At 43.0% G+C, this 14,037-nt stretch overlaps 1 protein-coding gene across 2 annotated transcripts; it reads right to left on the bottom strand.

Moving 5' to 3' along the window:
- Positions 1-934: 934 nt before the first annotated feature.
- On the bottom strand, positions 935-11,050 carry Pop4 (POP4 homolog, ribonuclease P/MRP subunit). 2 transcript variants are annotated; one of them, XM_047530127.1, is made up of 7 exons: positions 10,829-11,050; positions 7,781-7,833; positions 5,927-6,150; positions 4,437-4,514; positions 4,199-4,260; positions 2,329-2,430; positions 935-1,446 (listed from the first exon to the last, which is right to left on the bottom strand). In XM_047530127.1, exons 1-7 carry the CDS (start codon positions 10,833-10,835, stop codon positions 1,310-1,312), a joined length of 663 nt encoding a protein of 220 aa, XP_047386083.1. In that variant the 5' UTR covers positions 10,836-11,050; the 3' UTR covers positions 935-1,309. The 2 variants fall into 2 exon arrangements, with proteins under 2 accessions (XP_047386083.1, XP_047386082.1); XM_047530126.1 differs by lacking the exon at positions 10,829-11,050 and adding an exon at positions 10,702-10,827.
- Between the last annotated feature and the right edge of the window lie 2,987 nt (positions 11,051-14,037).

Here is a 14,037-nt window from a genome sequence, read left to right as displayed (position 1 = left end):
AGGCCTTTCTGCTCTTCTGTCGCAGAGTCAGTGTTTACGTTTTCCCTGCTGTTTCTCTTTGAGTGTGGTCTGGGTGTAAGACACTGAGAAAGCAAAGATTCTGGCACCATTCCTTCTCCTTGGCTAAGAAAAAACACATGAATTTGCTATTTGTCACCAGGGATGCTTCTGCCCTTGGTGGTCAACAGACACTTGCTTCTTAAAAGGAAGGAACAATTCATCATTCTTAGGCTCTGTTTCTGACTCATGTGGTTTTCCCAGCTCTAGCCATTGCAAGATTGGTCCCCCACACTGTTGGTACTCTGTCCCCTAGCCTGTTTTTCCTTTGGCCCTGCTAGGCCTTGTCTACTGGACTTATAGACACTGCCAGGGAGACTTGAGTCAGGTTGAAAAGCGGAGTCTTTCAATAGCAAAAATGGAACTAAGATATCAAAAGGTGCCATTGTTGGGAACTTTTGACTTGCCTAGAGACCTTGGAAAGAGGTGCAGTTAACCTAGCCTCTCCAGAGGGAGAATCCAATTACAGGTTTAATTTACTTGTACTCAACAGCTGCTAGTAAGCACAAATAGACCTGGCGTTTTGTCTCAGTAACTCACCCCACTTCTAATTCTGGAAGAAATGAGCCTTAAGTCACTTAGCAACTTCATCACTCACTCCTCTTCAACTTTCCCTCTCTCCTTTCTTTTCTGCTAAATCCCCAGCCTTCTCTTAACTTTCTTTAAACTGCAAAGTAAGCCTTAGTTAGCTCAATGAGTCTGATGGTAGGTACTTTTAAAGTAACATGTCAAAGATGTGCTGCACCACTGTGAAAGGCAGGGCATGATGGCAAGTGTCTCCTGAACCAGTAGATGGCGTGATCCTGGCACAACTTTGTGGCTCCCCTTCCCTTTCAACCTGGCTGAATGGCAGGAAGTTTTTTTTTTTTATTTGCAGTCTGTTTATGCATACATGTATATTTTATTACTACATGAACATCATACAACATTCAGAAAACACAAAAATATGAAAAAGAAATGACCTAATAATTCCACCCTTCAAGTCAACCAGGGCTGATCCTGGTGTATTCTCGGCCATTCTCTTCTCTCCATGGGAGTAAAAAAAATTAAGGCCACTTAGAGTTAGACGTCTGTCCCCTGACTCCTTCACTCAGTACACTGGGCATATTCCCATATTACTCAAAGTCCTTAACTCTGATTTCCACTGGCTAGAAATCAGATTCCATAACTAGAATCTCTTCACAGACAGGTGGATCTGTAGGGTGTTCCAATTTCCAGGTGTCATAAACAATTGTCTAAGGTGGCAAAGAATTCACAGGTCAATTGTTCCCTTTGCTTTGAACTTCTTGGCAGACCGCTCACTTGACCGAAGCTGGAATTTGCTCCCATAAATGTAGGAAATAAAGTCATCAATTTCTATTGTGAACACACAGTTTACCTTGGGGATAACTGGGGGGGGGGTAGGGAAAAGAAAAAGGATGAGAAAAAAAGTGGTAAGTTCACTTTTATGTAGAATGTTATTCACAAAACACATGCATTACAAAAATAAGCTAGTATGAAACAGGGAAACTTACCCAGGTAGCAGCACATGACTACCTGTGGTTATTCTGTCAGAAAGCCAATTGACTCACATTCTAAGTATAACTCAACACCTAATTCTCAGGGCCAAAGCCTATGAACCAAATTCCCAGAACCAGAAGCTCCCAGAACAACTGCAGAAAACAGGTTTTTCCACATAACCTTCAGAGAGGCTCTTGGCCTTATGCTCAGTGGACAAACTTTCACACCACTTTCTGGAGGTTTACAATGTTAGACAAACATAAGAACAGGAACTGGGGGGTGTAGCTTAGTGGTAGTCTGTGCTGGAATAATGAGAGAGAGAAAGCAGGGAGGTGGGGGCATTCTCCGATTGCTGGAAGTCTCTGGAAATAGAAGAACCAATGCGTCTGCTTGAGCAATGTTGACCATGATGGTATATCCCAAGTGTCAACACAAAAAGCATGGTCCTCAGAACCCCAAGGACAGGGACTACTTTAGTTTCCTTCCTCTTACCTGCTTACTCCTTTGGGAGGTAGCAACTTTTGGAAGAAGGAGGGTCCCAAACAGAACTGAGGCAGAACCAAGCAGTCAGGGCTGCTGGCCAGGTTCACAAATGCCTCCTGGGAGAGCCAACAGGGCAGGGGTGGGCTCTGCAGGCTGGGAATATAGAGTTGCTAAGTATCTGCAATCTGTTCTGACTCAATAGGCCAAATGGAACTCTTGGAGCCTCAAAGAGATAGGACAGCAGGTGGGAAGACCATAGCTGTAATACACTCAGACATGGTTACGTACCTTTCAGACAATCTTCTTTGGTAATAATTTTGAAAACATGCTTTGTTTCCTGTAGAAGGATTCCTGTGACACCCACATACGAGGGGCATTTGGATTTTGTCACTGCAAAGGAGAAAGGCAGCTGAAGTCTCAGGCCTCTCGGGTGTTGGAAAGGCCAATCAGTCAGGCCTCAAGGATTTGGGGGCGCTGGTTCCATTTTCTTATCCAACAGCAGAATAAAGGAAGGCCCAGAGGGGCCCTGATCAACCCAAGTGAGAACCCAAGTTTCCCAAATCCTTGCCCTGGAGCTTTGTATTTTCTGGGTTCTTCTTATGAGATGCCCTTTGGAGAACATGTGGTCACCAGGGTCTGAGGAAGGGTTTTGGAGACAAGAGGTCATAGTTGCTCAGCACCACCAATGCCTAGTGTCTGGTTTCTCTGATGGAGCCAATTGTCATTAGCATGATCTGAATGGACACCTTCCTGTGCATTCCCCAAGATCTCCTGAACTCTGACTGCAATGGGAGTCCTGTTGTAGAGCCACCTGGCAGTCAGCAATGTGAGGTAAGCTACCACCACAGGGAGCAGGCTCCTCACCTGTCCTGACCACTGACTTGACGCTGTACAGACATTCGCTAAGCATCTACGGTGTGCCCAGTGCAGTTCTAGGTAGTTCTGGGGGCACAGCACTTAGTGAGATAATTATGGATCCTGTCTCATTCAACGTTCCAACAGTGTGTGTGGAGGGGCAATGTGTGGCAAAACACAGGAAAATATGTTTTCTCAGTAATAAGTGCTATGAAGAAAATAAGGACAAAGAAAGAAGTTAGAGGGGATCACTTTTAGTAATGGCAGACCCTCAAGAGAAGTGACATCTGAAAAGGGGCCTAAATAATAATAAGCATTCAGTGTATGAATATATGGGGTAACTCTGGGCAGAGAGAAGGAGCAAAGGCAAGGTCGCTGAGGCAAGACCAAGTAGAAAGAAATGAGTGCAGAAAGGAGGTCAGTGTGGTTAGACTATTGCCAAGGGAGTAAGTTGAGCCTTTTAGACCATAGTATGGAGGCAGACTCTTACTCAAAAAGGATGGAAAGCCTCTCAAAGGTTTAAAGAAGGGAAGAGACATGAGTTTTGGGTTATTTTTTTTTTTTTCCTTTTCTTTGTGTGTGTGCTGGGGATGGAACCCAGGGCCTTGAGCATGCTAAGGGCACTCTACCACTGAGCAATATCTGTAGCCCTTCATGATCCGATTTCTGTTATAAAACCTTCACTCTGGCTGTATGATCTGGGTGAAGGGGAAGTGTGTCTGAAGTAATGCAGGGGAGGTGGTGGTGGTTTAGATTTGGCTACTAGGATGTGCTGATGGACTAGAAAATTAGAAAAGAAGAAACATGCATATTTCCTAGGTGTTTGCTCTGAAGAGCCAAAGTAAATACTAGTTTCATTAACTGAGACAGGGAAGACCAAGGGTGGGGCTGACTTGAGGTGAGAGGAGACTAAGAGTTTTGTTTTGGATACATAGAGTTTGAGGTGCCTACTGGATATCAGGTGGCTCTGTCCAATAAACAGCTGGATGAATAAGCCTCACATTCAAGGAAAAGGTACAGACTTTCGGAGCCATCTGTCAGTCACAGCAGACTTTGGAAACTATGGGCCAGGCCGAAAGGGACTCTGTGTTCAAGATTCCTGGCCATGAGCGAGTGCCCTCAGAGTGTATGCAGAATGTGTTCAACAAGACCAGAACAGGCCAAGATAGCTGTAACTGTCTCTGACCCTCAGTGCTGATGATCTGGAGAAATCTTGAGGAACCCATGTGGCAACACAAGTGCTATGTTGCTATTGAGTGATAGTGTGAACATCTGGATGACCAGGTGCTCTTAAGCAAATTACCTGAAATAATAGCACCATGAAGATCTGCCTTTAACAGCTTGGCTTGAATCATCTGTGGCTGCCTACAAAGTAAACAGAAGCCCTTAATTTATACCATGATGAAGAGTTCTGAACAAAGCAAACAGGTCTACAAACTTCTGCAGCCAGGCAACACAGACAGCTGCTTTCTAAGGCTGCATTTACAATTATCCTAACACTTGGGATCTGTTCCAGTGGGTATCTTCAAAAACCAACTCACGTGTCTGGCTTGAGACCATTGCACAGGTCCCGGATGTACTGTTTCCAGAGTTCATGTAGAGGGAGAAAAAGACTGTATCTGTGATAAAGCCAGAAACAGGTGAAGAGTTAGGCAACATCAGCTTGGGGTTCAAATGTTCAAACAGAACAGAGCTTGGCCTCATGCCAATAACGATGACATGGAAACATTAGGAAGTGAGTATAAATAGTAATTTCACCGTTGACAATTAGACTAAAATCAAATACCTTTATCTTTTGAACATCAGTTTCCTCAATGGTAGAACCTTTTCTGAGGTTGTTTCTAATGAGAAAAGGAAGGAGTGACTCTTCTTTGCCCTATCATCCTTCCTGCTGGCTAGATAACAGCAATGACAGCTGGAACTTGCCTCGTCATCCCAGCCCCTAAGGAACGTCTACAGACAACAATGATGGCCATGGGACTGGCTGCCTTACCAACCTAGGGTGCCATTCATCTGCACTTCTTCTCATGAGAAATGACTGCAGTATTATTTAAGGAACTGATTTTAAGAGCTTATGTGACACATGATTTTGAATTTAGTGAGCCCTCAGTGTACAGGAGTTGCCAGTTGTCATGTTGGTGTTCCCACAAGGTAACAGGTCTGTCTGGAAGGTGAGGGAACAAGTGGTGAGAAGAGGGAGGGAGCAGGTGAGAGGTCCCCAAAGGCCTCCCTCCTGGGCTATTATCACTTGTCTTGGTGCTTCTTGGGGAATATATTTATAGGAATGAGGCCATGGGTTAGAAAAACAAGAACCACAAACTCTAAGTCCAAAACGAGTTCTACCTGTGAGGATAGCAGTGAGGCAACCCTGGGCAGGTGGCAGCTGCCTCCTTCACCCACAGCCTGCTGCTGGTTTTCTGAGAGACCATGGTCAAAATGACATATTTCAATTGTCTTCTGGAATGTAGGAGGCTATTTGGCTATAGATCTCCAAGCAAAAGTCTATATATAGTCCCAAGACATGCGAACTCAGAATTGTTGCCAAGAGGAGACAGAGTGTCAGCCAGAGGAAAATGTCCTCCCACAAGATGGTGATGCATTCCTTTCAGAAACTTCTGAAACGTGTAGGCAGAATCTTTCTTTGGCAATAAAATCCTAGTGGGTGATTCTGTAGAGTGATATTAAAAGCTACAAAGAGCTATATATTAAGAAATATCAGTTCCTCTTTTCTAAGAAAGCTGAAAGACAACAGCCTGTTGCCACAGGCAACAGACTCACTTATGGCACTGATCTTATTAGTTAAGGGTAGGACAGAAGCCAAACACTGAAGAGTCCTCAGTCTCACCACGCTTTGCTATTGAAAGCAAAACCCAAACACAGCATGAATTGGTAAAGGAAGGCTGCCCCCTTGTGGAGAAGATGGAGAAGCTCCCTGAACTTGGGTGGGGCAGAAGCTGCCTAGCCAGCCACTGTGCTCCCTGCACACTCTAAGACTAAGTAGGGTACGAGGCAAAGGAAAGGCAGGGTTCACCTCTGTTGCTCGGGTTTAATGTCAAAGAGCCGAAGATCCCTCCTCTGTCTGGCAGAGAGGCCTTTTGATTTCTTTTTCTTCTCCTTTCGCTTCCTGCGGGTGAAGTACTCCAGAACAACAGCCTTGCGCTGCAGTTGATCCTCACAGGCTTGCTGGCTCATGTGGGGCATGCTCCGCTTCAGGAAGGCCCTCACAAAGGCCTCTGCCCGACTGGCTTCCTGATGCTGCAGAGAGACAGGGTGCTGTGGTGCTCAGTGCTCTGTTCCAGGCTGCCACACTGCCAGACACTCTCACCCATCACTCCCGAAAGTCACTATTTTCACTGACCCATCTGTCTACCCACTCAGGCTCACACAATTTCTATCTGCCAAGTGTTTGCTACCCACAGTCATCAAGATGTCACATCCATATGCCAACTTGTGAGTTTGTCACATGTAACAGTCATGTCAAACACTGACTTCCTGTCCTGCTTGTCTGAGGTTATTCTGTTAAGGATAAAAAGTCTTTATGGTTAGAAGACTTCTTTCAAGCTTAGTAGGGAGCAAAGCTTGAGAAATGTATGACAATGATATTTATTCAGTCATGATCATATGAAGGCGAACTCAGTACAATCAAGCTGTTTTCAGGGAGAGAAACCTAAAACTAGGGAATACAGCAAAACTAAGAACTTCAGGGTGCCCAGGAAGTAGGAATTTTGATACTGAGCCCCTATCACAGTCCTCTTTACTTGGGCTTCCAGTCCTGTGTATAGTGTGGCTAGTGTCTACGTGGTCTGCTTCTGCACTGTTTGAAGAAAGGTGAACAGTGCATCTCAGGTTCCTTGCTCACTTTCTCCAATGTGGCACATAGTGTCAAGTTACTGTGAACGAGCACCTGCTCTTAGAGGACTTGTGGGCAAAAGAACTGTCATAATTGTGTATAATTCCTTAAAAAACTCCAATCATCACTGCCTCTCAAGTTGGAGTTCCAACAATCTATTCCTTATTGGTCAGTGGGTGTCTCTGCCCTCTCATCTGCCACAGTCCTGGACAATGCTTTTCAATGAAGACCTGCCTTTTGGTTTGCCTATTTGCTAGGTTCTTCTTGCACTAACCAGATTGTAAATACCAGACTGAGGTTAATTGAAAGACTGAAATTTATGGGTCGATAGTAATCAAGATCTCTCCATGGGAGAGGAGGGAATGAAAAGAGAGGATACATATAATCTTTGAAGTAGCTCAAAGTAGGTATGGAAGGAATTATATTTATTTCAAATTTGTACTTTTAGATGATAACCAGAAACTAATTCGTTATAATCATTACTAAAGATGAGAAGACACTTTTTTGATTTTTAAAAATATCTAAGTGATCTTTCTTTCATAGAGAAACAAAATAAAAGTATACTAGTTTTTCAAAATCTTGATTTCAAGATTTTGAAATCAAGTGAGCTACAAGTGGAATTTTTGCATAAATAATCAAACGCATTGGACATCCAAATATAATCTATAAGTCCCACTTATGAAATGCGATTTGCATGCCTTCTTCAAGAGTGAAAGGAGCACAGTGACAAGGTCAAATGATAGTGCTCATTGGGGTAGGTTTCAGGTGGGCATGGCCTAGTATTCCCTATATAGTGGGAGATGACAAAAGACCAAGGAGTCCAAGTTCATCAGACCTGACTGGCACAACAGGAAAGGAGGTTGGCATATGGAAACAGTGGTACAACAGACCTTGATGGAGTCAAAGATGTCTACCAGAAAGATGAGGAGTAAGACGTGGGAAAGTACAGTTAAACCTGTACTAGAGGCTTAGAAACAACGGAGACATATTTGCCATCACCTCTGTTGCTCCTGGACCTCCTCCCAGAAACTGTACCTGAACATCGTATTCTTTTGCCTCTTTCTGAGAGAAGGCATGGTAGATCACACCTGGGAGATGAGAGGAAAAAAAAAAAAAAAAAAGGAAGAAATGATTAATGACTATTAGATATGGCTCTAAGACCCAAGATTTTTCTATGAAAAATAACTGCTCATTCAGAGGTAGAAGATGGGGTTGATATGTAAAGCATTGTTTTTTGGGGGGTGGGGTGGAGGACTGAACTGAGGGCCTCACTCATGCCAGGCAAGAGCTTCACCACAGAGCAGAACCTCCCAACCTTCTTGAATACCTCCCTTTGGTAATGCCTGTCCTAGAAGTTCCAAGGGCATGGTTTGAAAAGAGTGCTTTTCAAACTTTAATGTGTTTAAGAAGTCTGGGATCTTATTAAAACATAGATTTTGGGTCCCTACTCCCACATCCCAAATTTTTAAAAAGTTCCGAGATGCAATTGCAGGTTACTGACCCACACTTAAGAGCTGCCTGATTAACCAACCTAGACGCCCTTCAATTGATAAGTGGATAAAAAAACTGTGGTATATATATATATATATATATAGTGGAATATTACTCAGCCATACAGAATAATAAAATTATGGCATTTGCAGGCAAATGGATGAAATTGGAGAATATCATGCTAAGTGAGGTAAAACAATCTCAAAAAAACAAAGGACGAATGACTCGCTGATAAGTGGATGATGATACATAATGGGGGGGTGGGAGGGAGGCAAGAATGGAGGAAGGAGGGGCTGTATAGAGGGAAAAGAGGGGTGGGAGGGGTGGGGGGGGAAGGAAAAAATAACAATGAATCAAACACCCTAAGTAAATGTATGATTACACAAATGGTATGCCTCTACTTCATGTACAGAGAAATAAGATGTACCCCATTTGTTTACAATAAAAATAAATTAAAAAAAGAGTTGCCTGATTAAAAACCAAGTTAGAATTTTGAGCAGTTGTTCACTATGTCTAATGAAGTAACTCATTAACTTGTGATACAGCTGTCCAGGATGCAGATGGTTAGAAATACTATATTTTGCTGACTGCATGATGTTTAAGAAAGATCTTTCACATTTTAGCATCATGAAATTGGAATATATTTAAGCAATGATGTTCTGAACTGATAAAATATAGTGGTCTTTCTTCAAATTGTATATATTGATCAATATGGTGTCAACTTCTAAAAGCTTCTGTACTCCTGTTTCTTCCTTAATTTGTCTGGAAAGAAAACTGGTATTGGGAATAGAGAACAGGTATGAATGGAATAAAAATGGGACAAAGGATTAGCATAAGGGCCAAATGACTAGAAAACTAAATTCACACTATACTTTGTAATTTTAACCAGGTAGGCTTGTGCTTCACTGACTACATATTTAAGCAAGCAAACCAAGGAGGTTTTGTTTTATATAGGATCCAGTTCACCCTCAAATGGAAGATGGAAATTTTAACTTGCTTGTAGAGAGAAATTTGCAGGGCCTGGAAATTTCACCCGTCATAGATGTCTAGCATCAGACTTGGAGGTCTCTCTGCTACAATACATACATAACAGTTATCAAACACTCATTATTTACCAGGGAGTTGATGAAAAGGTACATGTATTTTATATCTCATTATGGGGGGGTGCAAAAGGACAGTCAGCGAAGGTAATAAATGATTGAGTCAAATAGGGAAGATGGGGGCTGGTTTGAAAGGAAATAAAATACTAATACACTCAGGACACAGCCTCCTACCCCTCAACCTGTTGCCAAGGTTACCTGCCACCAGGGAATTTTTTTCCCTGTAAGCAGTAGTTAATGAATGCCTTCTGGGCTGCTCCCTTCCTGCCTGTATCCCTGGAAGGATTCATTCTCATCCTTGGATCACTCTACCTTTTGGTCCCTAGTCACACAGGCACGATAAGGGGAAAAAGGGAGCATGAGAATGAAGGAAATCTAACAGCTAAAAAAGGGGCAGGACACCCAGCTCTGGGGCCCCTTCTCTTCCGAGAAGTCTATTTTTGTTCTACCCTTTAAATAAAACTAGTTTTCTACACTTAGGAGTTTCTGGGGTGTTCACTCTTCATACTGGCGAAATGGGACTGGGCCCTGATTCTCACCACAAGTATCAATTACACTTTCTAAGCAATCCTTTTTCTTCTTCTTCTTTTTTTTTTTTTTTTTTTTTTTTTTGGTGCTGGGGATTGAACCCAGGGATGCCCTTGCCCACTAAGCTACATACCAAGTCCTTTTCATTTTTTATTTTGAGACAGGGTCTAACTTACTGAGGCTGTCCTCACACCTATGTTCCACATGCCTCAGCCTCCTGAGCTGCTAAAATTACAGGGATGTGCCACCACACCCGGCCTAAATAATCCTTTAAAATCGTTATTTCTATTTATGCGCACGTTATTTCTATTTAAGCTCAGATACGCTGAGACACTTTAACTTGATTATACTGGTAGGAATTGGCAGAGGTGGAAATCAAAATCCTGATCCTGATCCTGATCCAAGGCCCAGTCTTTATGCTCACTATGCTCTCCTGCTTATAACGCTAAGACACTTTAACTTGCTTATACTGGTAGGAATTGGCAAAGGAGGAAATCAAAATCCTGATCCAAGGCCCAGTCTTTATGCTGACTATGCTCTCCTGCTTATAAATGCCCCGGTGCTTGCTTCCCTTCCTTAGCACATCTCTTTTCGGTTCAAATCCCAAAGCCCTTGGTTCACGATGCTTCCCCGGCGGCTCCCTGCACTCTACACGAGTCAAAGGTGGAAAAACGGGGCAGAGAGCAGGGCCTGGACCGCAGATACCCAGAAAGGTAGTGGCTACATTTGGCCAATCTCGTGGGCCCTCCGGCTCCAGCACCGCACAGCGCAGATGAGTCTCCAGGAGCGTCTGCTTTCTACTCTTGACATCAGATCCTAGCTCAGAGGCTGAATTACCTTTTATGTAAGGTGGGACAATTCCCATTGTAGTCAGGTAGTCCTGACTCATTTCACCCACCAGCACCAAGTTCTTGAACCTTCACATGCCCACCCCACACCAATACCGTGGCCCTCAACCCCTTACTCTTCATTGTCGGGCCGTTTCCGGTGCGCTCTGATGACGTCTCCCTCAGCGTCGTTGACGCTTTCCCTCTCGTCACTCTGTTCAGCTGCTCTCAGCCATCAGCAGTCTCTCTCTGCAAATTTTCGGCTGAAAAGGTTCTTAGTGCCCCAAGCCGCGCGGTAAGCGCAGTCCACTGACACTGTCGGGTGGGCAGCTGAAGTCGGACTCCTTGGTAGTACAGAGATGGCGCCGAGCGTGACGTCACAGACGTGCGCCGACCTGGGATAGCGCATGCGCCTTGGAGCTAACTCGCTATTACCTGATTTGCTGGGCCTTTTCCACTTGGGTCTCCTGTAGGTGGAGTAGTGTTGTTGGTCTTAGGGCATACGGAATACTGGTAGTATGGCTAGGCGAACCGATTTGGAGAGGACACGAGGGAGGTTAGGGACCACTTGGGGCGGGGATGCTGGTGCCACCGGCGGCAATGATGTCTGTGGTGTTCCTAACCACAGTTATTAAAAAGCAGCCCAGGCAGCTTGTGCTGCCGGTGTTGACAGTGAAGTTGGGATAGGGGGCTCAGGATCTAGTTCTCTTTCTGTTACTAACTAGTCTTGCGAACTTGTTTAAGGCATTTCCCATGTCTGAGCCTCTTTCCAACCTGTAGAGTGGAGTCGGCCTTGCTGGGCTCAGGATTCTTGAGACCCAGAATATTAAGTTTCTAGCAATACGCTGAAAGGCACAGAGGTGGTTCTCATTTCCCAGTGTGAAAAGAAGGCCTGGCTCCAACCCCTCCGGAGTGTCAGAGTACTGTAGAATTTTGTGGCCTTAATTTGAGTTAACCTTAATTAGGGTTCGGAGTTCTGGGCCTGGGCTGGGTGCTGGGCAAGAGAGAATAGCAGTAGGACCCCTGTACTCTCAACCTTGAGTGCAATGTAAATTCCTTTCAAAGAGGGAAGAAAAATTCCCAGAGAACCCTGGAAATAAGTCCACGGATTCTGGTTTGAGAAACATCAGTTTAAAGGATTGTTTGGGTGATGACCTTGTGCCATTTTGATCTTAAAAATAAGATTGCAGGCCCTGAAATTCAGTGGCAAGAAGGTGACTCATCTAAATGAGCTCAAATGCATTTACTTGATATGTAGATTACCTGGCTCAGTATGGAGACAACATTTAGGCCAAAGTGTGTTGCATTTGCAGATGCCTTTGAATAGTTAGGATCTGCAGTCCTGAGTTTGAGAAAGTGCTCTTGGGGACTGATTCCTTGTAAACTATCAAATATAAGCGTTTTTATTTTTTATTGACAAAAATTTTATATATTTGTGGTATATGACATTGTTACGCCACCTGCAATTCCCCTCAGTGCTTGACAAGGATTTCTCTGAGTAATAAAGGTGTTTGCAAAGTCTCATCGTATTGGGAATTTGGTTGCCGACTTTCCTTCCTTGCTTGCTTAATATGTGTAGGTTTACTATTAATATTTTATGTGTTTTCCCTGAAAACAGGGGTCTTAACAGAACCAGAGTTAAAACATAAAAACCAGACTTCTAATGGAACAGTGATTTCAGATTTAGTCATTCATAATGAAACTTTGAATAACCAAGAATGTTATGAGAAAGTACAAAAATAGATTCTAGCTGCCGATCCCCTGTTGACTACTCTCAGATGACCTGAAGTATGTAGGCAAATAACTCCAACCCCATCAGGAATGATTAACAGGAACAGAAGAAATAAAGAAAATAGAGTTCCTACAGTTAAAACACCTTATGACAATGCTTATTTAATTAATGGAAAGCCATGACATCCTTACAGAGGGATGCCTCTTAAGCCCCTGGATTTAGACCCTGCTTTATCTCTCACAGGATATTTAGATGTAAAATCAGGACATGTTATAATCTGGTTTGAAAGTATACATACAAGAATGCAAGATATTCCATTTCTTAAAGATTAGGATTTACTAAATGCTGTAAATATTATTGGCCACCTATCCCCGGGAGAAAAAGTTCCTCAATGTTAAGTTCACACAGTAGAAGATGATGTCATATTATTGTTAGCTTAAACTGTCTAGTACTTATTAACCACAGCAGTAGCCACACAACTGACATTTACTCAACCCTGCTGAACTTGCTTTAACCTTTATGATTAGTTAAGCAATATTAATATGTCTTATTGTTTAGTTATAGGTTATCATGAGTAAGCAATTACTAAAAAATAATTAGAATACTTCATTGCCTGGTCTAGTAATGATTATACAGATAGTTTTGTTATTTTTCCTTGTGATCTCTTTCTGTTCTGGAAAAACATATGTAACTGTCAACATTTTAATGTATAAAAAGCTGGCTGGGAAAAATAAAATCTAGAACTTAGCATCCATTCCTTGAGTTTGTGTTGCTTTGTTCTCCACCTCGCTGATGCCTACTCCATCACCTGTGACCACTACGACCCCTGCTAGGGCTGGACCCCGGCATGACATGTTTTGAAATATGTATACAGTGAAATGGCTAAATTGAGCTAATTTGAATTTCTCAGTGATTTTTCAAGTATACAATGTATACTTAACCTTAGTTACCATGTTGTACCATAGTTTGCTTGACAAATGGGAGTTTTGTGTGTGTATGTGGGGGGGGTGATTTAACTCGGTCCTGGCATCTGTGCTTTGTACTGAAATCTGACCCCTTCCCCAAAACATGAACTTTAAACTAGCAAGAAAATATAGTAGGCTGGAGGTGTACCTCAGTGGTAGAGCATGTGCCTGTTATGTGTGAGGCCCTGAGTTTGGTCCCCAGTACTGTACAAACAAAACACAAGTCTCAAGGGGACCCTTAGAACATGACTTCTATGATTATGGAGACAGGGAAGGTTGACCTCTTTGTTTCTTTTTTAGGGTTTAGGAGTTTAACTCTCAATCCTTAAATAGCTTGGGTAGCTTGGATATCTGCCAGTCTTCCCCATAATTCTCAGATTGTGGCTGGGTTGGGGTGCAGGGCATTCCTCCTGCTCACTAGTCTTCTTAAAAAAGCAAACAAATCACTTTATTGTCCTTGGAAAATAATTGTGTTTTGTATGCAGAGATATACCTAAGGATGTTTTTGTGATGTTTAAAATAGCACAGACTTGGAAACAACCCAATATTTGACATTAGTGGACTAAGCAAATGAAGTATGTGCTACTTTATTATGTAGATTAAATGTATTACAATCACAGGGTAAGTTTCAAAAAATCTGACTCCTCAT

Source organism: Sciurus carolinensis, chromosome 16 (assembly GCF_902686445.1).
Source record: "Sciurus carolinensis chromosome 16, mSciCar1.2, whole genome shotgun sequence".
Lineage (NCBI taxonomy): Eukaryota > Metazoa > Chordata > Mammalia > Rodentia > Sciuridae > Sciurus > Sciurus carolinensis.
This window is presented reverse-complemented; position numbering and strand designations above follow the sequence as displayed.

Coding starts and splice junctions, on each gene's coding strand:
- Pop4 (XM_047530126.1), bottom strand. CDS start 10,753: ATGAGTCAGGACTACCTGACTACAATGGGAATTGTCCCACCTTACATA. Junction 7,834..10,701: donor TGTCCCACCTTACATAAAAG/GTAATTCAGCCT, acceptor CTCATCTCCCAG/GTGTGATCTACCATGCCTTC. Junction 6,151..7,780: donor CAAAAGAATACGATGTTCAG/GTACAGTTTCTG, acceptor GTCTCTCTGCAG/CATCAGGAAGCCAGTCGGGC.